Source organism: Bipolaris victoriae (genome assembly GCF_000527765.1).
Source record: "Bipolaris victoriae FI3 unplaced genomic scaffold scaffold_6, whole genome shotgun sequence".
Classification (NCBI taxonomy): domain Eukaryota; kingdom Fungi; phylum Ascomycota; class Dothideomycetes; order Pleosporales; family Pleosporaceae; genus Bipolaris; species Bipolaris victoriae.
In genome coordinates, this window is record NW_014575386.1 from 233,141 (window position 1) to 261,107 (window position 27,967).

The following is a 27,967-nucleotide window of genomic DNA, read 5'->3' on the forward strand; positions in this document are numbered from 1 at the left end:
ATGCCCTTGATGGATGGTGGTAGTCTAAGGCCCGGGGTAAATGTGGGGAACTGTGGAGAAAAAAGTTGCTATGGAACGGCTGTCTTTTGCGGGGGAAAGGGAATGTCGTATGGGATCCTAGCTAGAAAATCAAGATTGTGGTTGTATTGGCGGACTGGGCGTTGTGCGGGGTTGCCAGATTGGGGAATGCCGTGTTGGATGTAAGGAAGGTTCGTCGGCAATGCAGCGCCTATGTACGGTAGTCACGTTTGCGTTTTCTTAGTCATGGATGGTTTGTAAGTTGGCTTTTATGACTTGTAGGTATTGGCGTTGAGCGTGTGGTGTATGATCATTACAACGAGCATCTTGCAAAAGATGATAGGACTTTCATGTGGCAGCAGCACCACAGGCGATGGTGTGTTCACAACACCAAGGCTGTCGAGTGGAGTCTCGCAGAAGTGACGGGGGAAGTCGGCTAGACTTAGCCCGAGCGAACAAGCGATCTTAGCGGGCCTTTGCATGTGCTTGAGCCGTGGTCCTAAGGGCCCGCCTTGTGTCTCATTTGTTCCAAATACTCGTCCCACTGGATGCACGTAAACACACCAATCGGCCTACCTCTCGTATTTCTTGAAGGTTGATTTTATTTTTTCATCACTGCATGTGAAACTCATAGTAGTATCGTAACGATGTTGTGGTGTTCAGTGGATATAATGTAGGTGGAGGCGGTTGCCTGGCGAACCTCAAAGGTTGTCGACGATTTAAACTGCACGATAAACTCAATACTAACAGGGGGAAAAGCCATGCACACATAAGCCTCCAACAAGGTACACTGCGATCCCCGAGTATACTTTCGTTCTCCAACCCATCCGGATCCGCTTAGTGTATCTCCAATCTGACCCCAACTTCCGCAGAACCCCTCCATCTACTCCAACGCGTGTAACATCTCCCTAGTCGCACTCAGACTCTTACTGTCGCCGTAAATGGCGGCAATAAGGCTTCCATCGAGCTTTGGAAACTCGCGTTGGAGAATCTCGACATTTTCGTCGTCATCGTCTTTTCTTCCTGCCGCTTCATAGCTCTGCATGACCTCGATCTGGTGAGAGCGGTCTTGCCCAGTAGGGAGCGCCATTTCCGTGGCTGTGCGGCGGGGTGGCAGACCAGGTGGTACCTCTCCTTGAGTAGTATTGGATGTCTGACCCTGGTAGGGTTGCTGTGGTGTGTCTTGTTGATAGTATGAGTGTTGAGAAGTCTCCTGAGGGGTAGTCTGGGCGTAAGGGTTGTGAGATTGGGTTTGGCCGGTCTCTTGGGCCCATGGAGATGTATCATGCTGCTGAGGAGGATGTTGTCCTAGAGGATTTGGTGGCATTTGTTGAGAGTATGGGTTGTGAGACTGATTTTGATAGGTTTGGTACGGGTTTTGGCTCTGGTAGCTTTGCTGCTGCTGACTAGGCTGGTCTTGCCATGGGTTGTCGGTGTTATGCGAAGCCATATTTATGATGCTGCGGATTTGGAGGGTGACTGCGGAGATCTCGGGATGCTACAAATACGTACGTCTCGGAGAAGTGGCTGTAAAAACTGGGTATCTTTGAGGCTGAGGGGTGTTGACGAGTGGTGAAGGCGCAGTCGATGATGACGTATGACTGGTCTGTGCACGTGCCTCACAGCCCCGCTCCAGGCGTCGGCGTGTAGAATATTGCTGACACAGAATGGAGCCATCGTTTATAACATTCATAGATGTAAACAGACACGTGATAATTCTCCATAAATGGCGTATAGCTGTCGTTGCTCAATTGTTAGTCAGAAATACTCGACCCTTGTCGCGTCTGATAAGAATTGCATACTTTGCGATACTTTTGTGCTAACAGGAAGTCACAAGAGTGCTGAAATCAAGGATGATGTATTTAAATACTTACTAGAAAACACCCAGGGTAGCTCTTTGAAGTAAAACTCCTGTCGAGATTATCAAGGCCTGAATACTTCTGCAAAGACCTGAAAATTCCATTACACTCATCCCTCACTAAACATTTTCGTAGACCTCATCACGATCTGGTGTAATCCAAAATTGCAACCTAAGTCAGAACAAGAATTCCCTAGCCTTCTTCGTTCCGCTGTTTCCTTGTTCTCCTAAAGCAAACCTTCATCCCAAACTTCTCCCATGTTCTAGCAAATACATCAAGTAGACCGTTATTTGCTCCAACGATTGCTTCCCAAAGAGTATCGTGATATGCTTGTTATGTGCTGGCAAACCAGATGCCACTCGTTTTCCAATTTTCGATTGATAGGTGAAAACTTGTCTTCCTAATGACATCTCAAGGGGGAGTTTAGGGTCTTCAATCTATGATCAGTTATGATACAGCTACACAAGTGGTGACAAAGCAGCTGTGCTAGAAACCACAGAGTACTTGTTCTAGATTCTTCCTCCTCATTTGAAACAAAATTGTCATGTAATCCTAGTTTCATTCCTCAGCTTCTCTGGTTTGGAGAAAATTTTGCTTTTTGTAGTTGCAGCAATCCGAAGTTTGACAGCAACGATCTTGCACTAAAAACAAATCAACGTATTTGCGCAACCACATTGACTATACACAAACGCAGTCAGAAACTTTACAGAAATGGCATGATTAGAATAAATAAAAGGATGAACTAATCCCGCCCAAAGTATACACATCAGCATTCCTATATACCCTGCGACGAAACACCACCGCGTATATCTACGAGTAAGTGAACTCCCAAAGTATCTTCCGCACTTGAAAATCTTTCTAACGTCGAGATAGAATGTGCAGTTGGACATTAAGAAACTCGATCACGGCCAAAATCATGCAGATACATCTTGGTCTCACGGAGTACATTCTCATGAACTAGAAGACTGCCACCAACGCATACGGCAGCCACTGACCACCTATACGCCGGCCCAGATAAATGCCATGAAATGAGAAGATAATAAGCAAACATATAACTGAATGACCTCTCTCTCGGTATGTCACGGATACCTCTACGGCGAGTACATCCCGCGGACGGTACAAGTCAAAGAAACGACAACTGGAAAGAAGACCCAAAACTGTAGCCTCGTCTGGGTCAATCCGGCTCTCATAGGAGCCACGGACCAAATGATCCAACGTATATATGCAAGAACAGTACAGCGATACATTATTGTACGCAGCAAGATACCGCATCTATACCGGGTGTCATCAACACCCACATATCAGCCGTCAGTCAAGCGCTCAAGATAGGAGTTCACCTTCCCCCGTCGATCTACACGTGTCCGGAATATCCTACAAATCGAGTACCCGGCACGACGACTCAATCACCTGAGCCGACACACTTTCGATCATATCGAAAAGCATCAACGCCAAGGAACTTGACTTTTGCTCTTCTCTCACACCTTCTACAAACACTTCAAGCGGGTTGGCGTCTGAATTCTTTTTATCATGTCCTCCAGACGGAAAACCCCTAGCTCATCTCGATTCTCGGGCCGCCGACGAGACCGAACCGGAAGCGTATAAACCCACAAGACTCTTTGCATATAGACCGTCCCAATCAACCTCAACATGCTCTCTTGTCCCCATATCACTCCATATATACACACTCTCCGAGAAGCAAGGCATGGACACAATATTCAAGCCGCTAATTCTATAGATCTTTGGCGTTGAAGCTACTACCTTGGTGCAGTAGCAGTCGAAGGGTCAGTGAGTGCCACTACTGGTGATTGCGATTCCTTCAGGTGGTGAGGTATCTTAGTGGACGTCTGTATTCGAGGTATTGATACTGGACATGAACCTGATCGCCTCCACCATCAGCCTTCAGAACACATCCAGGTCTTCCCCGAAGACTCAACACACGAACAAACTTACAACTCACGGCAGTCTTATATCCCCAGATGAACGACTATTCTCTGAGATACGTTCCACCTGACGGCGACGACTACGCAAAGCACAATCGTACCTTGTTTCACTGAGCGATCAGACGCGCCTGAGCCTCTCCTTCCGCTGATCACCGGTTGGTGTCAGGTTCGAGCGAAAAGGTGATTGTATGGTCTGCGGGAGCCCTCCCTTCCCAGCTTCTTCTATATAGCGCCCTTCCCATGCTGCATTTACTTCAAGTGCTATTCGGAAAACAATCTATCAAGCATGTCGAAACCGGAGAAAAGAAAGAATGAGAGGTTGTACGTGTGTGCGAGATGAGCTTGTCGAGAGACTTGGATCGGAGATAAAGTTGTTGATGAAAAAAGCAGGAGAACAGAAGATGAAGGGTGGAGAGGGGGAAGGTGGTGGTGGGTAATGACACATGGTTGTGTGAGAGGAGTGGGTGTACAACTAGAGATTGGGGAAACAGGAAGGGTGGGTGCATAACTAGAGATTGAGAGAGACGAAGAGTGGGCATACGACTACGGATTGGGAATACAAGAAAGATGGGTATACAACTTCAATTTCGGGAACAGGGAGACATGATCAACAATTTGGAGTGGTTGGTTCCTTCCTGTATACTTATATAAGATTTGGGCTTGATGGCGAAACGGAAATATGGGAGGGGGGAGCAATGGCGGTATCTACGTTCTCAACATAGAGTTGTAAATGTGTTGGGGTTTTGGATATTTCTAGGGCTTTTAGGATGAGGAGAATATGCACTTATCTACAGGGAGTGTGGAAGAAGACAAGAAAGACTACTTCGTCTTCCAAAGGTCATGGGCACCACACAAGCAAGCATTAAAGACAGTGTACAAAATCCCTGTCAAATCAATATAATCTAGAATTCGCAAAAAAAACCCAATCTACTCCCAGAATAAGATCCCTGGTCCTGGCATTGAAACACACACGCATCTCCCACCCTCTAATACTTCACACTCCCATAATCACTCTCTGAAACCTCCGAGAACCTCCTCTCCGCACCAACGACCCCTCCGTCGTAAGAGCGCGCAGCACTGCCCCCATCCTCCCTACCATACCCCGTATATTCAGAAACGAACCCGTCATATTTATCAGATCCATACTCCGTATAATCCCCACTCACACTGGATTGTGCAGCTGCTGCAATTGCCATCTCCGCGTTATGCGCTGCCGTATTTCCATTCAGAAAAGCGGCTGCGTCGCGCGCATCGCTTACAGGGCTACCTCGAGACGCTACAGATGCTCTATCTGACCCGGCCATGAGCGTCACGATGCGGTTCGAGACACCATCTGGATTCGTTGCATCTTCCAGCTGGGCATTCGCGACGCGGAGCTGTTTTGCTTTCTTCCTGGTGTCGTAGTAGAGTTTTGCAAGGCCGATGAGGAGGACGAAGATGACGACTGCGGAGACGGCGCTTCCTGCGATGACGGCTGTGTTGGGCGTACTTTGGGGGGTTGATAAAATTGCAGCTACGGGAGAAGAAGATGGGGTTGGCGATGGAGTTTCTTGGCTGGTTGAGTGTGTTGGTGCAGGTACGAAACTTATTTCCGCAGAAGTAGCTGAACTGGTTGGGTCGGGTGTCGCGCTTGGTGCTGTAGTGGTGCTAGGAGTACCACTGGCAAGTGTATTACCACCTGTTGTACTTGGAGGATGCTGTGATGAACTCGATGCACGCGGTTTCATAAACGGGGTCCATTCCTTAGGAATATCTGCTAGAGTCTCTCCTATCTGCTTGCAACCGTCTTTGTACTGCTTTATAAAAGCTATGTCAGACTCGACTTAGTTTCCCACTCTATAAACGTAGTAGTTGCAAACTCACCTCTCTTATCGCCGTCGCCTTTACACTCTTGAAGTACACAATGCGCAGAGAAATAGTCGTTGTGGCCCAGAAACCGTGTTTTGGCACAGACACAGCGGAAGTAGCCCGACTCTAGAGCGGCGCTGTCGCAGCCAAGCTCTTCGCTGTCAGGTGGTGCTTTGTCTCTCGCAACTTGCTGGCATTTTTTGGATATCTGGCTGGGTTAGTTGGGATGTCGGTTTGAAGGCGCAAGAACATCTTACAAGACAAGGTACAGAATCTGCTACAGTCGAAGATGCAGTAGTCGAAGCGGCAAGACTTGGAGAAGAAGGAGAAGGAGAAGGAGAGTTAGCCACCGGAGGCGGGTTGTATTCACGCAGAATGTTGTTGACTCTGATGTTCATGTTAAACTGCTGTATATTGTGGAGGTCTCAAGTTCTTGCTGAAATAGAAAAGTATTCAATGACCAACATGTTAGTCATAGATAGCAGCGTTGGATAGGTCAGAAGACGAAATTGAAGACGGAGAGCCGATATTGCAGACGGACGTCGAGTGCGCCTTGGAAAGATGTACCGCAAATTGTATCTGCAAAGCCAGAGTAAAGAATCAAACAGTAACGGAAAGTAAGGACAGTATTCAAAGGGTATCAAAGGAGTGTCTATTATCCATTACGTAGGCGTCGTGCTGTGGTTTGTGCAATCTCATGAAGCGTGTTGGCGTGAATATCGGCAACTAAATTCACCGGGGAGGGTATTGCACTGGCTCAAACGAGACAGTCTTGTTCAAGTTGCCGTACTCGGGCTTTGAACAAACGTCTGCGAGCAACTGTTTGTAGTCTAGAATGGCAGAGTCAGATGACGAGTCGTTCGCAATTGGGGGTTCATGTTGACGGCTTACTGGCAACTGCTCCGAGAGTGCATGCCTTCTTGCCTGGTTCACCGTCGAGGCATGGCTGCACGGTTTTGACATATCTGTCGACATCGTCTTGCTCCAAGTTACATATACAGACTAGGTTGCCAGGCGCGCAGCCGTCAAAGTAGCCGTCGGTAAGACATTCGTTCTGTTCGTCTTGGTTAGCCCATAGCTCGGCGTGAGCGTGACGTGCATCGTACCGCGCCACACGTAGGCAGCTTGTTGGTGTAGTTTGTCGGCACCGACCAGACTGTAGGGAGGAGGGACACAATGGCGACAATCGAACCGCTGATTATCATGGTGTTGGGTGGCGACGGCGGAGTGCGTACGGTTGCGGAAGAGGTGGAGAGCTGGGCCAAGATGTCGATATGTAGAAATCACGAGAAGTGCAGGTGAGCGTCCAAGCGCAGACTAGACCAGCCTTCGACCAGACGACATTGATTTCTGGGTGCAGATCGCTGCTTCTTTATTTGTTTGTGCATGGCGCAGACAAGGGTAGCGTTGTTTTCTAGGGTGGTGGATCGATTCCGTCCCACAGGTCACACGGCCGCTGATCAGCCCCGACGAAACACAGCAGGCGGGGGACAGATTCCAAACGCGCGGCGGCGTCAATGGCACCAAACTCAGAACAAGCGTTCCTCACAAAGGGTCAAGTCTGGAGCTGGAGCGCTGATGCGGCTGCAATTTGGTTTCCGCTGCGGGGTCCCCCGGGTGCCCCAAGCCAAGGGCAACCATGTTCATGCCGCATACCTGAGGCGACACGCCCTGTGGCTGGACACAACCAAGCTAGTTTTGGATAGAGAGGCTGACCTCCTGCTCTTGTAGCACATTCATGATGCAATGTAAATCACAATACCAGCAGCCTCGTCGCATCTTGGGACTCGTATGATTGATTATTACTCTACGCCATTGCCGCATGGCATCGTGTCGCGGATAGATTACCATCGGAACAAAACAAAGCCTCCAGTCTCCGCCCCTTCTTCCCAACGCCCCTGCGCATGTACAATCACGCCCGTCATGCGCCCGGCATTTCTGACCTGCCCGAATACCTTGGGCCAGTCTGTTGCCTCACTCCAATACTCTTGTTCCTAGTGCTGAGCCCTCATGCCCGCAGGCCTAGAACAAGCAGTCCAAACAACAACAACACGCCAGACCCGCGCACAATCCAGCAAAGAGCCCGCCACCTCCGCCATCATGCCTCCTATCGTCCTGGTAATATCCACCGGGTGGAGGCGGTCCCTGTTGGTATTGCATCTGCTGTCCACCATACTGTCCTTGAGGAGGGCCGTACTGGCCCTGTGGCGGACCGTACGGTCCTGGTTGGCCTTGCTGATAAGGGTTCGGGCTTCCGCCGTAGTAATCAGGGGCACCGCCACCTTGGTTGTAGTATGAGGGTTGCATGCCTCCAGGGGCAGGACCAGCGTCGTAGTGAACAGGCGCTGGATTCTGAGGGTATTGAGGCGGTGCGCCTTGGTCCTGCGTTGGGCGTTAATATGCTGCGCTCATTGTGCCAAACAGGAATGGCGACGGCAGTGCGCGCCACAGGAGAGTGGAATGGCAACCGCCCATCGTTCAACCAAGGTTAAGGACACGTACATATGGTTTGGACATGTTGGCGGTTTGTGAAAGAAGTTGTCAAGTTTGTAGTGTAGAAGCGAAAGAGTCACCAGTTAAGAGGCAAATCTTAGAAGGAGGTCGCTGCACGCGTTCCGCGGCAAAGCTGGGCAATGTCTGGTTCGTTGTCGATCGACTGTTTGTATCACCTATGCTGTCCCGGTCGGTGTTGTGGCGTCAAAGACAATGTCAATCGAAAGGAAATGAGTGAGCGAAGTGTAAGTGTGTAGAAGATGTATTAAAAATGAGCGACTATTCGGATAATAGGTGAACCTGAGTGCCGAGTTGATCACACATCAGTTGTCGCGGCGTACGAAGGAGGGTGGCTGAGCTTGCGTGGCGGATAGTCTAAGCCACCTTTGTCATAGTGTGGACCGTATTCACCCTCTCAGCGTAAACCGCCTCCGACCTTCCAAGGCGCGTGGCACCTTGTCATGCGCCACGCTGCGGATACTCAACATCAATACGGTAATCTTTGCGTACACGGGATGCACGGCGTCTGGTGCAAATATACGCATCAACGCACCTGCAAAGCACAGATCCCCAGACAGTCACGAGGACACGGCAAATCTCAACAGTCCGGGCGTACATTGAACGAAACTAAGCTTACAAGCTGCTCAATACATAGGCAATACAAGTCACAGTCACAAAATAACATGGGGCTATCTAGTAGCAGGCGCAAAGTATACAAACCTTGAGTATCGGGTGTTTCGCATCGGGTTTGGGAAGGGCGTCGGGAAATAGCGGGAAGCTGAAATCGAACGGGGGGAATCGAAGAGGGAAAGTGAGGTTGGAAGACTTCGAGGTGCTACGGACCGACCGAATAGTGTACAGGAGGCAAGGAACTCGAACCGCATCGATGTCGACCGATCGACCGAAACAAGGCGAGAAGACCGAACCGAATGGTAATCGCCGTGACCGTTCGCCAAAGAAGATCCGAATCGAGCTTTTTTCGACTGCTGAATGCATTAATGTCGTGGCAGGACATAGACGTAACTCTAGCCTCCACTCGGAGAAACAAAACATGATCCCAGAAACCATTATCCGCTCAACAAAAACACTGTGCAGGTACCAATTTCGAGCACGCGCGTCAATACTAGCCTTGTGCACACAGCGGCAGTAATCCGGATACTGCCTGCTGGAGGGTTGCCAGCTCATGGCTTACTCAGCTACGTCCAGGTCGTCATGAGCCGCAGGCGGAGGAGATTCGACTGCGATGGTGATTAGACCGGTTTGTCGTCAAGGGCATCGGATGTCTCACTCTTTCGGGGTTCAGCAGGCGGCTCAGCCTCGCGCTCACGTTCGCGCCTCTCTTCGCGGTCTCCACGATCACGGTCGCCTCGGTCGTCCTCACGGTCGCGGACATCCTTCATCTCGCGGTCCCCGTCAATGGGGCTCCTTGATCGGTCACGGTCGCGGCGGTCGTAGTCGCGTTCGCGGCGGTCATCCTTGCGAGGGGATGCACCGCGTTCACGGCGTGGGGAAGTGCTGCGACGGCGTGGAGAGCGCACTCCACGGTCTGCACGATCACCGCGGTCGGAACGGTCGCCTCGGTCACCGCCACGCTCAGAGCGCTCACCACGGGGGCGGTCACGTCCGGAATCGAAGCGCCATGATGCCGAGGGAGGAGTACGTGCCCACTGTGTCTTGTTAGATTCAATTGCGTCCGTAGTAGCCTCCTAAACATACCTCAATCTTCAACAAGTCGTCGCGGCCGATGCGCTTGTTGTGCATCTCGTGGTACGCATCATCGGCATCCCGGCGAGACTCGTATTCGACGAAGGCGAAGCTGCTGTTCTGTTAGAGCCTGGGAAGGTGGCTGGGGTGGAGGGCCAACTCACAGCCTAGACGAAGCCGAACGGGGAGCCGGAATGTCGCAACGGACAAGGCGACCATAGCTTGAATGTTGTCAGAATAGTTTCGGGAAGGCGCTTTATGCGTGATGAAACCTGGTGCAGGCGCTGCTTACGCGAGCAAGAAAGCGGGAACGCGCGAGGGAGCAGTCGCAACAGCAGCGGAGCGTGAACAGCAAGGAGATGCAGGATCGATGGTTATGATGGAGGAGGAAGATGCGAGGGCGATCGAGTTGGGACGAGGCGTTGGGAGACATACCGTTCGAACTCGTAGGCAAGGTCGCGAGCGCGTGTTCCGTGGCCGAAGCCGGTGACGTAGAGCGTTGTGCCGCCGCCGCGAGACATGCTTGCAATCTGGATATCGGTGTCGCGTATACGTCCAAGTGGTGCGAGGGTTGCGATTAAGAGGTGGGTGGTCGGCTTTGGGGTATGTGGGTGTTGATGGAAGATTCCAAGGCGGACAAAAAGACCTCGAGGTAGCTGCAGCAAACGCTTGGGCGGGCGCTATGACCATATTCTTGGCAGCCTCATTCCGTCGACGTCAAGTTTTCCATCGAAGGAACGGCTCGTCATCAGGCTCTTCCCATTGGCGCATTATCATTTGGAAGCACGGCACGGCCTTGTGCAGCATGTGTACCTTTGGCACATGTTTGCCATTCTCAGGTTGCATATACAAGAAAATCCAGGAAAAAAGCAAATCACGCAACGTGACTGTGCACCGACATTCATGTGGACATTTGTACGTCTATTTACAGAATATACATATACATTATACAATAAAATGTTGTACATGGACTAAGAGGATATTTCCCCATATGGCGCTCCATCGAGCTTGAAGTAACCAGGTTGGAGTGTCTGGAAGACGCCCGTGGGGTCATAATTGGCCGCAATGTCTTGCAGCCTCTGCTTGTTGTCTGCTCCATAGCTAGCAATGGCATCTTGGTAGGGTGATGCATAGTTCATGTAAATGAAGTCACTGTAGAGCCCCCTCTCATCCGCTTCAGCAGTAAGACGCTCCATCAGGCTATTGGCAAATGCCATGATGCGCCTGTTATCAGCAACGTTTGTCCACATAATGGCAAGGTTGCTGATGCAGATGGGACCGTCATCGGGATTGAGGCCCCGTGGATTGCCGCCATTCTGTTGCATTTTCCGCATAGCTGGAACGGTGATTGCTTGGAATGACAGCACGGGCAGGACCCCGGCGGCGTCTGCAATTGCCGGCACCATATCGAAGAATATGTCAATGAAAGTCTTGAAGATATCTTTATCCACTTTGAAGGTGATATCCCAATAAGTCTCCTGTATGCCATCGGGGGTCCCCGCGCCAAGCTGGTTCGCCAACTTTGACATGTTGGCAACAGAGGTCTGGTCAAATATTGCTGGAATGGCCTTCCATTCGTCGAAAACAGGAGGCCAAGGGGTCGGGTCGGAGTATTCAAGGTCCGCTGCTGCAATCTTTGTACCGTTCTGCAGCGCGAATGAGACAATTTGAGCCTGCTTAGTATCTTTTCCAGCGTTGATCACAAAGTTGTAGTAGGCTTGATACAGCTTATCCCACTGGTCTTCGGTGTGAGCACGCTGCCCACCCCACATTGGACCTTGAAGAAATGTCCTTGTGTTGAATTGTGTGACAATGCCAAAATTGTTGCCGCCGCCACGAAGAGCCCAGTAGAGATCGGGATATTCCTCAGCGCTTGCAGTAACGATTTCACCCGACGCTGTTACTACTTCGAACGATTCAACATTATCACAAGCCCATCCGTAGGCGTTGGAATAGTGAGAGATCCCTCCTCCAAGGGTCAATCCAGAAACTCCGACCGAGGATATCTAATTGTTGTCAGACATTCGGGATCCTTTCAATAAAATCAAGACGGGGAAGACCATGAAAAGGAATTTGGAAACATACCCTACCACCAATAACTTCTCGTCCATACTGCTCAATCCATGGGTATACATCGCCCCAGGTGTTACCTGGCCCAATGGAAGCTACACTATGATCTGGCGACAAGGACTTTTGATTGAGCTTCTGAAGCGCAATTGTGATGCCGCCTTCAATACTCGACCCTCCAGCGAACGCAGCATGCCCGCCTCCTTTCACTGCAAAAGGACATTGGGTAAATCGGGATAGCAAGACAACGGCTGATACCTGTGAAGCATCGCTAGGTTTGAATATGCAAAAGGGTTTGACTGCAGCTTGCTGCGCCGCCCAGTAATCGCCAGTAAAGTTGCTGTATCCTGAGCTTCCCTGCGCAAGCACACTGTCGTTGCCGTAAGTGCGTTCGAGAGTGGAACACTAGGTACGTATGCCATTAGCTCACGATCTAAGCAAGCTATGATGATCGACTAGGCACACTCACAGCTATCGAGCAGGCGGCGGGTGAAGATGCGTCGACTAGCTCTGCCAGACCAGGGATGGCCGTGACGTTGATCCCTTTGTCTAAGAGCGCCTTGGTTACATCGAAGTTAGGGGGCTCAAAGGCGCTTGCCGGCGCACCTACTATTAGAGACAGACCCGAAAAGGCCACGGGAAGAGGGAGTCTCATAATTGAGGTCTGCGGGTCCGGGGTAGGTACCGAGAATCCGGGTCAAAAACTAAGAAAGACACAGGAAGCCGTCTGGTTAATATACTTTTGGCCGTCTTGTCCGTAAGTACATAAGTACACTGACAGAAGCGTGCTCGCCCGACGGGAACATATTACCGTGCTGGGGCGTGAGAGAGAAGTCGACCGGTGCATTCGCGAATAGCACTGCGCGGGTTGGACAGAATTCAGACTAGAGGCCAATACCCTGTCGATAATAATGCCGTGCCGAAACGCCACCGACTACAAACAACGGGGTGTCTCCTTCAACGATACGACAACCCAAGGTGGCGCGTGCAGGTGGATATTAGAGCAGCCATGCCGAACCGCTCTGCATGTTCGCCATCAGGACGTTTGCCCGAAACGTCAACGCCACTGCGTCGGCTAGACGCCTTCGCTCCAATGACAGCTGGGCGCACGTACTTACTCTTATCGTATTGGCAGAGTACACAGTATGCTCGCGCTGAGCAAGCCAACAATCAGCGAACAGATGGGCCTAGTCCCGCTGTGGCTTGCTTCGCCGAACGCAAATGGTGGGCGTTTCTGGGTGCGTACCACAGTCTAGGTACATCTAGCAGGAGGCAATACTAAAGAACACGACAAGTAGGGGTATTGCGATCGACGAATTGTAGTGGTTTTGAGAACAACGCGGGTCTAGAGCCTCGTGCAGTTCCCTCCACCAAGACTTGCCGGAAGACATACCATGTCACAAAAAGGAACGAAATGCGCGAGCACAGGCGCTAAAGTTTTTTTAAGGCGTCCTGACGGGCAACCGCCCTGGTGCGCACCAGCCCGTGGAGTAATAAACCCCGTCGTGAACGTGCATCCTACACAGGTTGCAACGCTCTGTTTGCGCAAACTGAGTACGCTGCGCTTCACCGTGGGAGTGCTCAGCGTGGCGGTAGACGAACGGGTGAAGTTGCACAAATCCAGGGGCGCAGCCCCGACTACCAGCCCTGCGGATATCGTCAATCGACTTTCTTACAGTCCTCCTTTCGGCAGACACGTGCATGGCCCCATGCACTGGATTCCATGCATCTTACAGGCCTGCGGATCCCTCCGAAAGCTACATATGGGCCCTGTTCGAGCTTCGACTGGGTTAGCAGTATTGTTTGTAAAGTGGCTGCCCCCAGGGCTTTGTATCTGCAATCCTCACCTCCGCGGCCATCTCCGACCGATTACTCGCGCTGAACCGCTTCCCCGCGCCACATCACCAGACAACAGAAGCATGCCGCATGCGCTCTAGAGATTTTTGTACTCGTTGTGATCTTTAGGGCCGGGCCCACACCCGACCCCCTTTGAGCCTGTACCCACCATGTCGACGGGTGCGGATTGGATCTCGCAACATGATCTCCTCCGGAGCGACTATGCCATGCTCGGCACCACCTCGACTGTTTTTGCAATACGTGTTGTGGTCCAGATATGGCGACGGAGGCCGATTGAAGCGCAAGATGTCTTGCTTGGAATTGCTTTCCTGGCCTATCTCGCCTTCACCATTCTCTACATAGTGATCACGCCCACCTTCTTCAAGCTTCAAGCGCTGGCAGCAGGCCAGATTGTGCCATGGCCAACTATGGCGGCAGATCTCAGGTTTGCATCTGAAGTCATGTGGCAAAGTGGTATGGAGTATTGGACATGTCTCTGGTTTGTCAAGTTTTCACTGTTGGCGCTCTATAAGAAGCTGCTCGCCGGGATGCCCAGGACATACCTATGGGTCTGGTGGGGAATAGTGGCGTTTTGTATCGTGGTGAGTAGGACTCCAATGCGAAAGACTCTAGTGTGAGCATGTCTGACATTGGTTCAGACTTGGGCAACCTGTATCATTACAGGACCAGGCCTGGCATGTAACGACACAAAGGCGTTCTTTGAAGAAGGTAAACAGTGCTTGTCGCTTGGGGAGACGCGGCGTCAGACAGCAAACCTCTACTACGCATATGCGGTCGACACACTGACCAATCTTATGGGTATGTCGTCGAGTTTCCCAACTTCCGTTCTGGTCGAGTGTGCACACTGACACATCTCAAAGTCATGTTCCTGCCGATAAGACTCATCTGGAATCTCCAGATGGAGAAAGCGAAGAAGATTGGATGTGGACTACTCTTCGCTTCTGGTTTTGTTTGTATACTGTTTTCGACTATTCGCATCGTCCAGGTTGGCCAGGATGGGAAGCCGAAGTCACCAGATCCGAAATGGCTTACACTATGGACGATTGTGGAGTGCTCAACAGGTGAGAGCTGCTTCTTGCCTTGTCTAAAATCATACTGATGCTTCGCCAGCTGTGATGATTGGCTGCTGCCCAATGCTTGCGTCTGTCGTGCCAAAGAGCTGGTCCCGTCCTTCGGGCCGGGCTTCGTTCAACGGAGAAGGCTACGGCGAGCAGTCTCCCAACGGATCAGACGAGACTGGGTCGAAAAGTCGACGTCTTCGTGATATGCACAGCTCCAAGAGTCGGAAAAAGCGCAGTGAAAAGTCTTCGCAACAAGTCAGCGTAGCCACTCAAGATGAGCTCCCGGAACGTCGAACCGGTGGCACTGGTATCAGGATCACAGATGAGATGCGTGAACAGCACAGGCGACGAATGGAAGAGAACCAGTGCATGGAGGAAGGGCGCTCAAAAGGCCAGCCACAGGATGTGTGAGTAGGTTTGTAGCTGGCGGTAATTAATTTCAAAAATAAAAATGATTTTGCAAGCCACTGCATGTGAATGTATGAGTGGATACAATGTTCAAGGATAGTAATACCGACGTTATCATCCAACCCCTGGGACCGATTGCAAGGGCTGACATGAGGTCGGACTTCGGGATGCTGGCTACCAGCGCGATATATGCCTATGTGGTACATGCACGTGAAGTTGGTACCTGATGTGTACAGTAGTGTTAAGTGTTTCTGGAGTATATGTGCATACTACATAGATATGAAATCATCAAGTGGCGAGTGTAGTAGTATGTGTAAGCAGCTTTGACAGCAACGAAGATTCTGGGGTGACTGACGCGCTGCACAATAGCCAGACGCTAGTAGCCAGGCGGCAAATGCCGAGCTCGACTGCGCAGAACTTGACCGCAAACGCTCCCAAACATTTACTCTCATCCCCACACCACCAAGCCCCTAGCCTGCACTTCACGCGCAATTCCCCTTGACGACTGACGACACTTTTGTAACGACCATCTCACAAGCCCCAGCGCGAGCTATCGGCGAAGAAAGTCGCGTCGTTTCATTCGTCGCACCCTCTGTTTTCCGCCGCCGCGCAACGTCAAATCTACGCGACAGCCACCTTTCCATCACCACCCGCGTCTTCCACCATGGCCGCCGACTTCGCGACCGACTCGCCGCTGGCGATGCAACTGCAGCAGGTTGTCCAGCCCAAGCTCGCCGAGTTTGGATGGACAACGGGCGGCGACGACACGACGCTCTTTGAGTACATTCTGCTGATGCTGGCCAACGATAAGAACGAAGCGCAGGTCGCCGCCGAACTATCGAATGACTTGCTAGATCTGGGCCCGGAGAACACAGAGACACAGCAGTTTGCGCAGTGGTTATTCGAACAAATCGATTATCTCCGACAGTCAAGCGGTGGCAATGGACAGGTTGCGCAGTCGATCGAGAGCCAAATGGACAGCACATCCAACGACCACGTAGCTGCTGGCCAAGATACAGATATGGAAGGCGTGTCAGAGGGACAGGGCACAATGTACGTACACACGTCACCACCAGCTATTGATGCAACTAACATTTATCAGTCCCACAGGCCCTAAGGCAATGCGCAACGGCAGCGGAGCCCAGGCAGGACGCACAGCACGCGGTGGCCGTATGCTCAACCAGCTTAATAAAAATATGGATCGCAACAACGATTCAGCCCTGCATCGCGTGCGTGGCGCCGGTGGTGGTGTTGGTCGAGTAAACGCACATGCCCGCGATCCGCCAAAGGGGCCACGAGGTCAGAACATTGGTCGTGGTCTCGAAGCGATGGCAAACGGTCGTGGTATGGGCAATGCCAACGTCAACATGGGCCAGAACAACATGAACGGTATGCCCATGGGCGGAATGCCGGGTATGCCCATGAACCCAATGGGCGGTCAGAACAACATGAACGGCATCGGATTGAACCCGCAACAGCAGATGGCCCTCATGCAAATGTACGAACAGCAGGCGCAGATGATGCAGCAGATCTTCTCAGGTGGCGCTCCGACAGCTTTTGTAAACCCCAATTTCAACCAGAACAACCGCAATGGATCCAAGAAGCCGTTACATCAGCGCATGGACCGGGGCGGCAGGGGCATGAACCCGAACGCCAAGCCTTTCAAGAAAGAAGGTGAGGATGAGACCATGGCGGATGGCCCCTCCGGAGAGAATGGCAGCGGCATGGACGTTGAATTGCCCTCCGGGCGCCCAGAACCATCATCAACCATGTGTAAATTCAACCTGCGGTGCACAAACCCCGACTGTCCGTTTGTCCACCAGTCTCCCGCTGCCATGCCGGGCATTACCGTCGACATGAACGATACTTGCGACTACGGGGCGGCTTGCAAGAACAAGAAGTGTGTTGGCAAGCACCCTTCGCCCGCACAAAGACAAAAGTACCAGTCGGAGCAGGAGTGCGCTTTCTGGCCCAACTGCCGCGATCCCTCATCGTGCCCATATAAGCACCCAACGGCGAAACCGTGTCACAACGGTGCCGACTGCACAGTCGAGGGCTGCAAGTACGGCCACAGTTCGATTATGTGTAAGTTTAACCCTTGCCTGAACCCCCGTTGTTTGTACAAGCATGAGCCGGGTCAAAAGAAGAACACAACAAATGTGTGGGTGGCGCCCAAGGAAGGCGAGCACGTGAGCGAGAGGAAGTTTGTGGATGATGAGCAAAAGGAGGAGCTCATCCTGCCCAACAAGGATCAGGACATGAACCAGGGACACGCACAAACAAGTGAGGGCGTGAATGTACAGTCATAGAATGGCATGAAGATGAGCAAAAAGAGTTGAGTTGTGGTGGGACATGATACCATAGGAAGCAGGTAGCTGTTTGGGGAGAGATATGTACAATAAGCCTCATTTGTAAATGGCTGAAAGAGGCATTACGGTTGGCGGCGCTGCCGTGAATTTGGGGGAGGAAAGGCCTTTGTTTTTGCCCCAAAAATGGAAGCTTGTTCTCTGCGGCTATGAATGGCTGCAATCTTCTTGTTACTTTCTCGCCTGACTTTTATCTACTGCATCTCACCGTGCTTTCGTGAGTATCTGGTTCTTTCGCCCACCATTTAACCCCGAAAAACCACCGGCTGGGGATAATTGTTGTTCTTGAAAATCAATGACGGCACAGCAAAGAAGGCGGGCCAAAGCTTTCCGTCATTTTTGGCGAAAACCCGCGCCAAAAGTGTCCCCCCCCCCCCGACCCCGGGCGGCGGCGGCGGGGGAACTTGCGCAAAGAAAAGGGAATCTCATGTGTTAACACGTAAAACATTTCAACATATGGCTTACAACGCTCCGGTCGCCTGAAAAATACCGCCTTCCCCCCTTCTCTTCCTCTGCGGACCCCCAATTGGACCGAGAGCAATGGGGTTCCAGAATGTGTCGCTGAAGACGCTGAAGACTGTTGCTGCACGTCCTGTGCTCGCATCGCCATTATCATCCACACTACTACTACAATCATCCCACGTCCACCACCCGCGCACCCGCCCGCTACTTGCTTCGTCCACCCTGCTTTTGTCCCCCGGACAATGCCGATACCAATCTTCATATCCTGAGCGCATTGCCGTGCTGGGCGGTGGCATTGGCGGGCTCTGCAGCGCGTACTTTGTCTCGAGGGAGTTTCCGCACAGCAAGGTTACGCTGTTTGAGGCGGGGAAAGAGACGGGTGGGTGGATTCAGAGTCGGCGGGTGCAAGTGCAGGACCAGGATGGAAAGGATGGGAGTGTGCTTTTTGAATTGGGGCCTAGGGCGCTGAGGAATGCGATTGTTACGGCGGGTTTGGTGCGTTTGTGTGTTTTTTTTTCGTGTCTTTTGGGACAAAGAGAGGATCGCGCTCTGTCTCAAATTCCTCTGTCTCAATTCCAGTTTGTTCATGTGCTGACTTGGTGTTCTTTTGTGTTGTAGGTTCAGGATCTCGGTCTCGTCAACGATGTTACGTATACAAAGAAAAGCGAGCCTGGAGCGAAGAATCGGTTTATATATTATCCTGATCAGCTGAATCGGCTTCCTTCCGAACGACCCTCGCTTGCCGACTTTTTTGCGCTGTGGCGGACGGGCATACTGAGTGGTGCGATGGGTATGGTTACTGAGCCGATGAGGCCAAAGAGACCGGATTCCATGACGGATGAGACTGTGGGATCGTTCCTTGCTCGAAGGGTGGATAAGAGGATAGCGGATAATCTTGTCTCAGCTGTGTTCCATGGCATATACGCGGGCGATATCTGGCAACTCAGTGCAAAGTCGCTGCTTAGTCTGGCCTGGGAGTTGGAAGGGCGATATGGAAATGCGCTGGGAGGTTTCTTCCGCATGCAGAACGAGGACCCGCGGCCGGAACAGCTCACACTTGTTCACCCTCTGGATCTGGAAAACACACGAGCAATGAACGAAGAGATTGATCTGGAACTCGACTTTGCGAGAAACCTACAGGAGACGAGCATGTTCACGTTAAGGAACGGTCTGCAGCAGTTGATCCGGGCATTACAGGACGCAGTAGAAGCAAGGGGAAACGTCGAAATCAAGACCGAATCGCCTGTGCAATCATTCAAGCCACTCTCCAAAGACGGCCAACTAGGCATAGAAATCGTTTCTGGTGTACGTTCTATTCCCCTTGTTATCAAACCCCCCATTCAAACCACTAACACTACAAACAGCCCGAAGGCTCAACAACAACCTCAACCTTCGACACCGCCATCTCAACTCTCAGCAACCACGACCTCACCCCCTCCATCACCGTCATGACCATCAACCTCTTCTTCCCGTCCCCCTCCCTCCTCCCCGTCGAAGGCTTCGGCTACCTAATCCCCCAATCCGTGCCCTTTACTCAAAACCCGGAGCGCGCCCTCGGCGTAATCTTCGACTCCTCCGCCATCAAGGGTCAAGACACCGCTTCCGGCACCAAACTCACCGTCATGCTCGGCGGCCACTGGTGGGACGGCTGGTCCGACTACCCTTCTGAACAAGAAGGCCTAGACATGGCTCGTAGCGTCATCAAACGCCATCTAGGCATCACAGCCGAGCCAACGGCTCATATTGTTAATCTCGCCCGCAACTGTATTCCGCAGTACACGCTTGGATATAGCGACCGCATGAAGGATTTCGCGCACGGTATCTCGACCGAGTTTAAGGGTAGGCTGAGGGTTGTGGGAAGTCAGTTTGGGGGTGTGGGTGTTAATGATGTTATTGCCAATGCGTGGAAGATGGCGAGGGGCATGAGAGGCGAGGGGTGGAAGAGTAGTAGTTGTGGCCTTGATCGCGTGGTGGATGAGAGGGAGTGGGTCGTTGTGCCGTCGAGTGAGATGGTGTATGTGAAGAAGGAGGGGGGGGTTAGGGTGGGCGGCAATGGCATGGGGAGTCGTGGGGAGGGCGGTGTTTAAGGAGGCGAATTTGGCAAGGGTTTTTTGTGTGTGTGTGTGTGTGTGTGTGTATATAGTCTGGTCTGATGTCATCTGGGCAGTGAAGAAAAGAATAGTGAGCTTTTGAGGGCAATAGATTATTTTCTGTTTTCTATAGAATCTTGTACCTTTTTTTTTTCTGTAGCATTGAAATAGGCTAGACAATCATGTCGTGACTATTGCTTCAATGAGTTTGCATCAGTTTCACGCCTAGCATACCAGCTTACTGTTGCTCAGAAAGAAGATGGGATGTTGCAACCTGACCTGCCGATATCGGATAAATCATGGTGGTTATCGTTGTAACCATGACCACGTGAGTGGTACTACGTAGCACATGGTTGAATATCGGTGTGAGATGCACAAACTCAATCTACCAGGCAATTCAACACGGCTCTGCCTTGCCCCTTTTTTCCTTTTATCCGTTTGTTTCTGTGCTCTCCCTTTTTTTCTCCAAAGTTGCCCTGCTATTCAGTGTGTGACACTTGGAGGTGACAAAGACGTGGGGAACACGGGATGTGGCTTATAGTTGTTTAGTGTCTCTTCACGAAAAAAAAGGAAGAAGAAATAGAGACAAAAGATAAGGGGGACACTGGTTAGTCACACTCCTGACCGCCTTACCTCCCCCGTTAATCTTTCCCAACGGGCGAGAAGAAGGAAAAAAACCAACGGTTAATCATATGCTGCACAAAATATCCCAAGCATACGCGGCAAATGTTTATCCAGTGTCGGGGGAAAGGGGGGTTACAGTGATGTGCGGAAACTGCAAAAAACAAACTATTGGGCCATGGGATTGATGGGCGGGAAGAAAAAAAAGCCAAGACCAGAATACAAGAGCCGGATGTCACCCGTCGAAGGTGTTGTGCAGCGGAAAAGTGCAGATCTCGCGCCTAAAGCAGGAGGGGGAGTCCATGACAAAGGATCGTTGCCAAGACGAGTAGATCAGCTTGGCAGGCTGTTTCCGCACAAGCTGTACGCTGGTCGGGACTGAGAGAGGCCCCGAAAAGGCAATTGGGAGTGTGACGGGGGAGGGAGGCTAGTAGCTTGAGTTTGTTGGCATCGGAGTCTTGTTGGTGACAAGCCCGGGTTCCGCAATGTCGAAGAAGTAGGGCGCCTTGGCGGGTTGTGTCGAGTGGTTGATGTGTGTGTGTGCGTACGTATGGTGTAATGGGAGTAACATCTTGGCTCAAGTGCTTTGGTGTGTTGAGCTGTTTAGGGTTTCTTAGGTTACATTGCTGCAGAGGTGACATAGGGCGCGAGAGATTGAGACATCACTATGACGGTGGATGTCAATCATCTCATCTCGGACGGGTTTCGAGAAGGTGGTGATGAAGCCAAGAGGGATGTGGCCTGCCTGGAGAAGTTGATGAGAATTACAAAACCGGTGAGTCATGATTGAGCTTCGGTATATACACACACACAGGATATCCATGTCGTCGAGATTAGCGAAAGAAGCAAAGATGGCTGACTGTTGAGTGCCAAGCGCGGAAACCGAATTCCTCCAACGTGCCAAGAGGGTTACAGTAAAAGCAATTAACGTTTACATTGGTGGAAACTGCCAAGGCGAGAGAGATGCAGACAGGTGCAAATCGGTGGGAAGAGTGGGTTTAGGCGAATGACTGAAGCTTGTACCACGTGCGGTGTTTTGTTAGATTGTTACTCTATCGGGATCGGTGTGGGTGAGTTGTAGTAGGTCTGTGCTTAGGTACAGGGCGCAAACGGGTTAGGAGTCCAGTGAGTTGTTCCCGATGTTGGCAGCGTGCGCGGAGGCGAAGGAATTGGTGTCATGATTTCCCGTCGATCTCGCCAAACCCCATGGGCTGAGAATCCGGGGCTCGTAGGCGAGGCAAATGCAAAGGCTGCGGTCAGAAGAAGCAGCAGGGCACTACTGCAGGTGCAGCGTGTATGTGTGTGCGCGCGGGCGGGTGGGGAGGCGAGGGATGAGGAAACCAGTCGGTTGACTACAAGTCTGTGTGAAACTCACCGCTCTGAGGGCGGGATACCCAATGGACGAGTAGTGTGCGAAGCGGAGAGGGAGAGTAGGTAAGAGTGAGGCGCGACATGTCGGATGGGTTCGTGGACGCGTGGGGGGCAGAGGCGGGGGGCGGTGTTGACACGAATGCTTTTGAAAGCAAAAGCCGATGCAGTGCATATGCTTGTCATCGGGAGCCGTGTCAGGACTGCAGGCGGACGCGGGCTGCAGGAGACGACGCCGACCCCGCTATTCTGAGGGCGCGGACAATCAAGCAGCGTGAGCGTGCGTGCGCAGAAGGCTGGGGGGAAGCACTATGGAGCGTGTGCCGATGACGACAGTAGTGTGGCCAGCGTGGTCATCAGAGCGAGCAGTTGACCAAGACGGTGGGGGAATGGGCTTATTGTCCTTTGCATTTGTGGTGGCTGCTTGGCCCGTTGTCGGATGAGGAGGTCAAGGGCCGTGCAAGCTTTTGGTCAAGACAGACGACAAAGCCGTCGACAGCATGCTGTGAATGCCGCAGCCACGCCTCCGTGTCCATGTGTGCTTGGCTGTACATGGACGCATGTATATATGTATAGTACATCCATCCATGCGCCCACACATGGGCGGAGAGACGGGTTCGCGAGAGCAGCGAATGGCGGTTGGGCGGAAGCAGGGGGCCTGAGCATAGGGCCTGAGCACCGGCCCTTAGCCCGCCAGGCCAATACATGAGTGCGTAAGTAGACTACTACCCTCGAGGCGACCATGTCCGCACTGCCTCGCTACCTACCTATGTCCGCATGTACCTACTATCTACATGGCACCGTGATGCCAAAGCAGGCTGCTGACGCCCGCCACGGCCTAGCCCAGCCCCGGCCGACGTCCAGAGTGCCATGTCGTGCGGCATTTTTGCAGTAACCGCGTCCCGCCCTGCCAGTCAGCGACACAGTCCTGCCAGATAGCCATCCCTACTGGCCATGCCGACAGCGAGCCCCGTCAGTCATGAGTCTGTCTCGTGGCACGCATGGATGACGATGCCACAGCTGACCCAGAACCGCCGGCGACCAGAGGGCCCGCTGTGAGGGTGCTGAGGAAGGGCGCCAGCTGGGGGTGTCGCAAGACGTGCATGCGGCGTGCAGCTGGGGGGTGGGGGTTTGGCGGCGGCGGAGGAGGCGGCGGGGCGGGCGTCGGTGGGTTGGATGATGGGTGGATGGATGGATTGGGTGGATGGGTGGGTAGGTAGATGGATGGATGGAGCAATGGAGCCAGCGAGGGATGGGATGGATGCATTGCGCCAGAGAGTTTAGCAGGCCGGCCTAGCCCCAGTGTGCTACCCGCCTAGCATGGCCTAGTGAGTAGTCGGCTTCTACTTACTCAAGTCTGTCCTGTCCTGTCCTGTCCTGCCCTGTCGTGCTGTGGGGGGGAAAAGAGCAGCCAAGCGCGACGAGGGTCGAGGGTCGAGGGTCCTGCAGTGCGCACATATCAAAGCCCCAATCCCTGGCTGCCCTTGCTCCCTCTGCATCTCTAGGGGCCATCACCGCCTGCGCCATCTGGGGGAAATTATCGTCGTATTCCCCAACCTCGACTTTCTTCTCCCTCTCCCTCTTCCTCTTCCTCTTCCTCCCCCGGCCAAACTTGCTGCGGCTACTTTGGTCCCCACCCTGTCCCATCCCCTGCCCGGCGCCCTCGACCGGCCAACACCCACCCGCGCCTTTGCACGCTTGTTCCCTCCTACGTTGTGTGAATGGCTTTGCCACGAGCCCAACACTTTTACCACACTCCGCTCTTGTTGCCCACCCTCTATCTGCACGATTGCAGTTCGCTCGAGGCCTCCTGCTATCACTGCCCCAGTCCCCTCCAGCGAGCCTAACCACAAGCACTAGGCCCTGCAGCCCTCCCCCTTCACACTCTCTTACACCCATTCACGCCCGCTTGCTCGCCAATCGGACCTGCACAAACCCTCTCTCCCCACTCGCCATGCCCGTGCTCGCCGAACAGCCGCGCCAACTATCCATTTCTTTTGACGAGCCAACCCTCTCCGACCGCCTGCGTCATCGCGATTCACGCTCCCAGTCCCACCGTTTTGCCATTGAAGAGGAGGACGAGAGCACAGGCACCGCCAGCGAGCCTGCCGAGCCTCTCACTCCCACCAGCCATAGCAGCGATGGCCCCTCTTTTCACCACCCTTTCCCGGACGATGACTCGGTAGACGATGTCTTTGCTACCCCACGCCCGCTACCCAGCGACACGCCATCAAAGTCTTCTCATGAAGATGCCCTTCCCCCACCAGACACCCACACATCCCACCCGCCCGAGCGTGAGTCGCCCCCCGAGAGGCGTGGACTGGGCAAGCGTGTCGGAAGCCTGCTCCGTGGCAAATTGCACAGAAGCTACGCATCAAAGGACGGCGCCAGTCAATCAGAGACGTCAAATCTCTCCACGCCAAGCAGGTCTCCAAAAACAAAGCCAGACACCGACACTTACATTGTCAAGACCGGCATCGATGGCCCAGCCGAGTTGTCCACCCCGGCCGTCGACATTCCCCGCCAGAGCAAGAGGCTAAGTACTTTTTCTCTAACCAGACGCTCCGATAGGTCCTCTCGTGCAAGCTCTCCGCCCTTGTCTGGCTCAACTAGCAGCAGGCCCTCGACCGACAAAAGACCAGAGCTTGGCAAGAAGCCCATATCTTCTACCGGTCTGGGAAACATGTCCAGGCCCAGGCCTGGCATCACCTGGGCTGGAAGCGGAAGTGTCACGACTACCAAAAAGACTGGTTTCCTGCGGAGGCGGTCGGCCAGCACAGAACAAGTGCCACGAACGGGCGAGAGTACAGAAAAGCCTACTGCTGGTATGCTGGCCACCTTCTCCAAGCCTGCCGCCCAGGGTGTAGGCATGAAAGCACGACGCCTTAGCATTAACCTGCCTGACGATTTCATTATAGATTGGTGTGAATTAGACAAGGAGTTTAAGAGCTCGAGCCTGATGCCGGGGAAAAGAGGAAGGATACTGGGCAAGGGGGCAACGTCTGAAGTTCGAATCATGGCGCGAAGAGGAGGCATTACCAGGGAAGAGGACTTGGTCGCAGTCAAGGAATTTCGAGAAAGGGATAAAGAAGAGACGGAAGAAGACTATGTGCTCAAGATCAAGTCCGAGTATAGCATTGCAAAGAGTCTGCATCACCCCAACATTGTCGAGACCGTTCGCCTATGCACCAACCGCGGCCGCTGGAACCACGTCATGGAGTTTTGCACATATGGGGAAATCTACTCGCTCGTAGAGCGTAAGCTCTTTGCCGGTGGGCCAGAAGGGTACTATAGCCGGGATGACCGGCTGTGCTTCTTCAAGCAACTTCTCCGCGGCGTCGACTACCTGCACAGCCACGGCATCGCCCATCGAGACATCAAGCTGGAAAACCTGCTTCTCAGCAAGGAAGGCCATCTAAAAATCTCGGATTTTGGCGTTGCCGAAGTCTTTAGCGGCGAGCATCCTGGCCTGCGCGCTTCTGGCGGAGAATGCGGCAAAAATATGGGACACATTCGTCTTTCAGCCCCTGGCATCTGCGGCAGTCTGCCGTATATTGCTCCCGAAGTGCTAAAAAAGGACCACAGCTACGACCCCCGACCGCTGGATATATGGTCAACTGCCATTGTCTACTTGACCATGACGTTTGGTGGCTGTCCATGGCAAGCGGCCAAGCCAGAGTTCGAGTACTACGCGCGATTCAAAAAGGGTTGGGACCAGTGGCTGCAAGCCCATCCGGACGGACAGATCTTCGATGGCCCCGACGGCCACCCCAAGTGCGGCAAACTATTCAGTCTAATCGAGCCCCCGTCGATCAAACGTTTGATGCTGAAGATGCTACATCCCATTCCGTCGCAGCGCATCACGATCCGCGATGTGCTCAAGACGACGTGCATCAAGAACATTGGCTGCTGCTGTCCGGAATCCTACGAGGAGCCCAAGATTACCTTTGATGCCTCCAAGGCGTCGAGTGCGAGAACGGCGGCGCCTAAGAAGTATCTGCATCACCACGTCCCTCCCAAGCCTGAGAATAAGGTTGGAAAGGCATTTACCCACCGCTTTGACATGGGCGAACGATGACCATGTCCCCCTGTATATTGCTCACTTTTATACCATAATTATTGCATTGCATTGGCGCGAGCATGGCGGGGTACCATTCGCAGTCTGTTATCTCTGCGCGTTTGATGCGCAGCATTCTTCTTTTCGAGTAGCAGTAGTAGTAGTAGCAGCAGCAGCATGCCGATCGTCTTATCCACAGACGGCAGACAGCATGCACCAAGCAGATAGCGAATGCCACGATGCCAAGCTCCCCTGCAAACTTTGGTTCCCATGGCTCCTGCTCCGATGGCCACGGGTTGCACGTTGCTTATCGTAGCCGTGTGCCGTGAACCAAAGTTGCAATTGGTGGCCCTACAGAAAAGTGCCGATGGACCCAGGATTTGAAGATCAGCGCGCTTGATTCGGCCGCATGGCGCAAGCGTCTAACAGGTAGCCCCTGGTGATCTTCCGCTCAATCGCCGCCGCGGCTCTGACGACGTTACCTTGACACATTGCAAGCATCCGACAACCTCTAGCCCCGTCAATACCTATGGGGCATAAATTTCCGGGGGTGCGCGCTGGGGGGGAGGGAGATTGCATTTTTGTCCGACATGTTGCCGAGCCGCACGAGGGTGCGACACAAGCGTTGGCGCAGGACAATTGATTGTTTGTGTCGTCTCAGCCAGCATGGGAACAGGATTGGGACACATGTGGTGAGAGTTGGACGGGCAGAAAGAAACAGGTGGCGTGACTTGAAAGGGCAGGAGCGTTTAGCAGTCCAAGGAGCGAGGTGTCTGCCCAGCCAACACCAGCCTTGTCAACATGTGCAACTGGCTGCAGTACCAGCTTGGCAATTTTTCGCTAGACGCATCCATCTCCGGTAGCCAGAGTCAAGACGCTGTATCGCTGGGTCCAGGGTGCTCTGGCCCAATCACCAAGCGAGATCTGGATTTGTGCCCGCCCAGCCATGGGTCTGCATTTCATTACAGAGGGTGGAGGATCTCCACCTAAGAAAACGGGGCTACTTGTGGGTTGGCATCGCAGCCCATCTGACGAGCAAAGCGGATGTCTCGTGGTGACAACGTGGGTGCAATGGTAGGCTGCGGCCAGAATGTCGGCATGGCATAGGGCCGCGTATCGCGCCTCGACGCCGTTTTTCTTCCCTTTCCGCAGCGTCTTCGTGGGCATTTGGAAAAGCGGGGCGTGAGGAGGGGCGGAGGAGAATTAGTTCCAGGTCGATCCGTTGACGACGTCACTTGAGAGTAAGTGGCAGGCTTGAGCGAGATGCTGCCCGTGTTCCCCAAGAGGAATATGCGACCAAGCGACACGGTACCTATCGTACACCATGCAAATGTAGTACACACTCGTGCATTATCAACACCACCCAGTCAGCACAGTCAACAAATCGGAAATGTTAATCCAGCAAAGCCGAAGACACCCTGCATATCACCTTGTTAGCGCTTTTGACGCTTATCAACGTCAGCGGGGTACCTAGCAAAAAGTAATCTGGCAAGCCTTACAGGCCACTTTTTTTTCCTACTCATGTGTTCTGTTCCACCGCCCAATGCAAACCCCAATGCACACCCTTTCGTCACATCACGCGACTTGTCCGGCCTGCAGGTCGAGCAACATGCGGAAAACACGAGGAAAATAGCGGTCAAAACACGCCGCTGCCCGACTTTCTGATTCCCGCCTCCCGCACTCGCCTCGAGGCGCACCATGGGGTCCATTGCGCAATCCTATCATTCTTCTGTTCTTCTCTTTCCTCA

At 52.8% G+C, this 27,967-nt stretch overlaps 13 protein-coding genes across 13 annotated transcripts; 5 read left to right on the forward strand and 8 right to left on the reverse strand.

Annotated features, from left to right (window-relative positions):
* Positions 1 to 901: 901 nt before the first annotated feature.
* On the reverse strand, positions 902 to 1,468 carry COCVIDRAFT_86677 (hypothetical protein; the record flags this gene model as incomplete). The annotated part of the gene is made up of 1 exon (XM_014705873.1): positions 902 to 1,468. The coding sequence occupies one exon, from the start codon at positions 1,466 to 1,468 to the stop codon at positions 902 to 904; it is 567 nt and encodes a 188-aa protein (XP_014561359.1).
* A 1,366-nt stretch (positions 1,469 to 2,834) lies between these two features.
* COCVIDRAFT_87066 (hypothetical protein) lies at positions 2,835 to 3,149 on the reverse strand (the record flags this gene model as incomplete). The annotated part of the gene is made up of 1 exon (XM_014705874.1): positions 2,835 to 3,149. One exon carries the CDS (start codon positions 3,147 to 3,149, stop codon positions 2,835 to 2,837), a length of 315 nt encoding a protein of 104 aa, XP_014561360.1.
* Positions 3,150 to 4,803: 1,654 nt separating this feature from the next.
* On the reverse strand, positions 4,804 to 6,063 carry COCVIDRAFT_87112 (hypothetical protein; the record flags this gene model as incomplete). Its single annotated transcript, XM_014705875.1, has 4 exons — positions 4,804 to 5,366; positions 5,427 to 5,624; positions 5,681 to 5,873; positions 5,923 to 6,063. The coding sequence occupies 4 exons, from the start codon at positions 6,061 to 6,063 to the stop codon at positions 4,804 to 4,806; spliced, it is 1,095 nt and encodes a 364-aa protein (XP_014561361.1).
* Positions 6,064 to 6,397: 334 nt separating this feature from the next.
* COCVIDRAFT_87004 (hypothetical protein) lies at positions 6,398 to 6,870 on the reverse strand (the record flags this gene model as incomplete). Its single annotated transcript, XM_014705876.1, has 3 exons — positions 6,398 to 6,495; positions 6,557 to 6,719; positions 6,772 to 6,870. The coding sequence occupies 3 exons, from the start codon at positions 6,868 to 6,870 to the stop codon at positions 6,398 to 6,400; spliced, it is 360 nt and encodes a 119-aa protein (XP_014561362.1).
* Positions 6,871 to 7,687: 817 nt separating this feature from the next.
* COCVIDRAFT_22659 (hypothetical protein) lies at positions 7,688 to 8,182 on the reverse strand (the record flags this gene model as incomplete). The annotated part of the gene is made up of 2 exons (XM_014705791.1): positions 7,688 to 8,047; positions 8,168 to 8,182. The coding sequence occupies 2 exons, from the start codon at positions 8,180 to 8,182 to the stop codon at positions 7,688 to 7,690; spliced, it is 375 nt and encodes a 124-aa protein (XP_014561277.1).
* A 1,164-nt stretch (positions 8,183 to 9,346) lies between these two features.
* COCVIDRAFT_87063 (hypothetical protein) lies at positions 9,347 to 10,383 on the reverse strand (the record flags this gene model as incomplete). Its single annotated transcript, XM_014705877.1, has 5 exons — positions 9,347 to 9,396; positions 9,447 to 9,825; positions 9,875 to 9,977; positions 10,027 to 10,083; positions 10,298 to 10,383. 5 exons carry the CDS (start codon positions 10,381 to 10,383, stop codon positions 9,347 to 9,349), a joined length of 675 nt encoding a protein of 224 aa, XP_014561363.1.
* Positions 10,384 to 10,833: 450 nt separating this feature from the next.
* On the reverse strand, positions 10,834 to 12,584 carry COCVIDRAFT_12088 (hypothetical protein; the record flags this gene model as incomplete). The annotated part of the gene is made up of 3 exons (XM_014705764.1): positions 10,834 to 11,868; positions 11,948 to 12,334; positions 12,399 to 12,584. The coding sequence occupies 3 exons, from the start codon at positions 12,582 to 12,584 to the stop codon at positions 10,834 to 10,836; spliced, it is 1,608 nt and encodes a 535-aa protein (XP_014561250.1).
* Positions 12,585 to 13,935: 1,351 nt separating this feature from the next.
* On the forward strand, positions 13,936 to 15,258 carry COCVIDRAFT_86985 (hypothetical protein; the record flags this gene model as incomplete). Its single annotated transcript, XM_014705878.1, has 4 exons — positions 13,936 to 14,367; positions 14,425 to 14,584; positions 14,647 to 14,847; positions 14,897 to 15,258. The coding sequence occupies 4 exons, from the start codon at positions 13,936 to 13,938 to the stop codon at positions 15,256 to 15,258; spliced, it is 1,155 nt and encodes a 384-aa protein (XP_014561364.1).
* Positions 15,259 to 15,919: 661 nt separating this feature from the next.
* Positions 15,920 to 17,564, forward strand: COCVIDRAFT_87084 (hypothetical protein; the record flags this gene model as incomplete). The annotated part of the gene is made up of 2 exons (XM_014705879.1): positions 15,920 to 16,308; positions 16,358 to 17,564. The coding sequence occupies 2 exons, from the start codon at positions 15,920 to 15,922 to the stop codon at positions 17,562 to 17,564; spliced, it is 1,596 nt and encodes a 531-aa protein (XP_014561365.1).
* Positions 17,565 to 18,161: 597 nt separating this feature from the next.
* COCVIDRAFT_87141 (hypothetical protein) lies at positions 18,162 to 20,170 on the forward strand (the record flags this gene model as incomplete). The annotated part of the gene is made up of 3 exons (XM_014705880.1): positions 18,162 to 18,578; positions 18,702 to 19,388; positions 19,448 to 20,170. The coding sequence occupies 3 exons, from the start codon at positions 18,162 to 18,164 to the stop codon at positions 20,168 to 20,170; spliced, it is 1,827 nt and encodes a 608-aa protein (XP_014561366.1).
* Positions 20,171 to 23,163: 2,993 nt separating this feature from the next.
* On the forward strand, positions 23,164 to 23,459 carry COCVIDRAFT_33708 (hypothetical protein; the record flags this gene model as incomplete). Its single annotated transcript, XM_014705881.1, has 2 exons — positions 23,164 to 23,370; positions 23,409 to 23,459. 2 exons carry the CDS (start codon positions 23,164 to 23,166, stop codon positions 23,457 to 23,459), a joined length of 258 nt encoding a protein of 85 aa, XP_014561367.1.
* A 657-nt stretch (positions 23,460 to 24,116) lies between these two features.
* Positions 24,117 to 26,240, forward strand: COCVIDRAFT_87024 (hypothetical protein; the record flags this gene model as incomplete). Its single annotated transcript, XM_014705882.1, has 1 exon — positions 24,117 to 26,240. One exon carries the CDS (start codon positions 24,117 to 24,119, stop codon positions 26,238 to 26,240), a length of 2,124 nt encoding a protein of 707 aa, XP_014561368.1.
* A 1,412-nt stretch (positions 26,241 to 27,652) lies between these two features.
* On the reverse strand, positions 27,653 to 27,928 carry COCVIDRAFT_87014 (hypothetical protein; the record flags this gene model as incomplete). Its single annotated transcript, XM_014705883.1, has 1 exon — positions 27,653 to 27,928. The coding sequence occupies one exon, from the start codon at positions 27,926 to 27,928 to the stop codon at positions 27,653 to 27,655; it is 276 nt and encodes a 91-aa protein (XP_014561369.1).
* Positions 27,929 to 27,967: the final 39 nt, after the last annotated feature.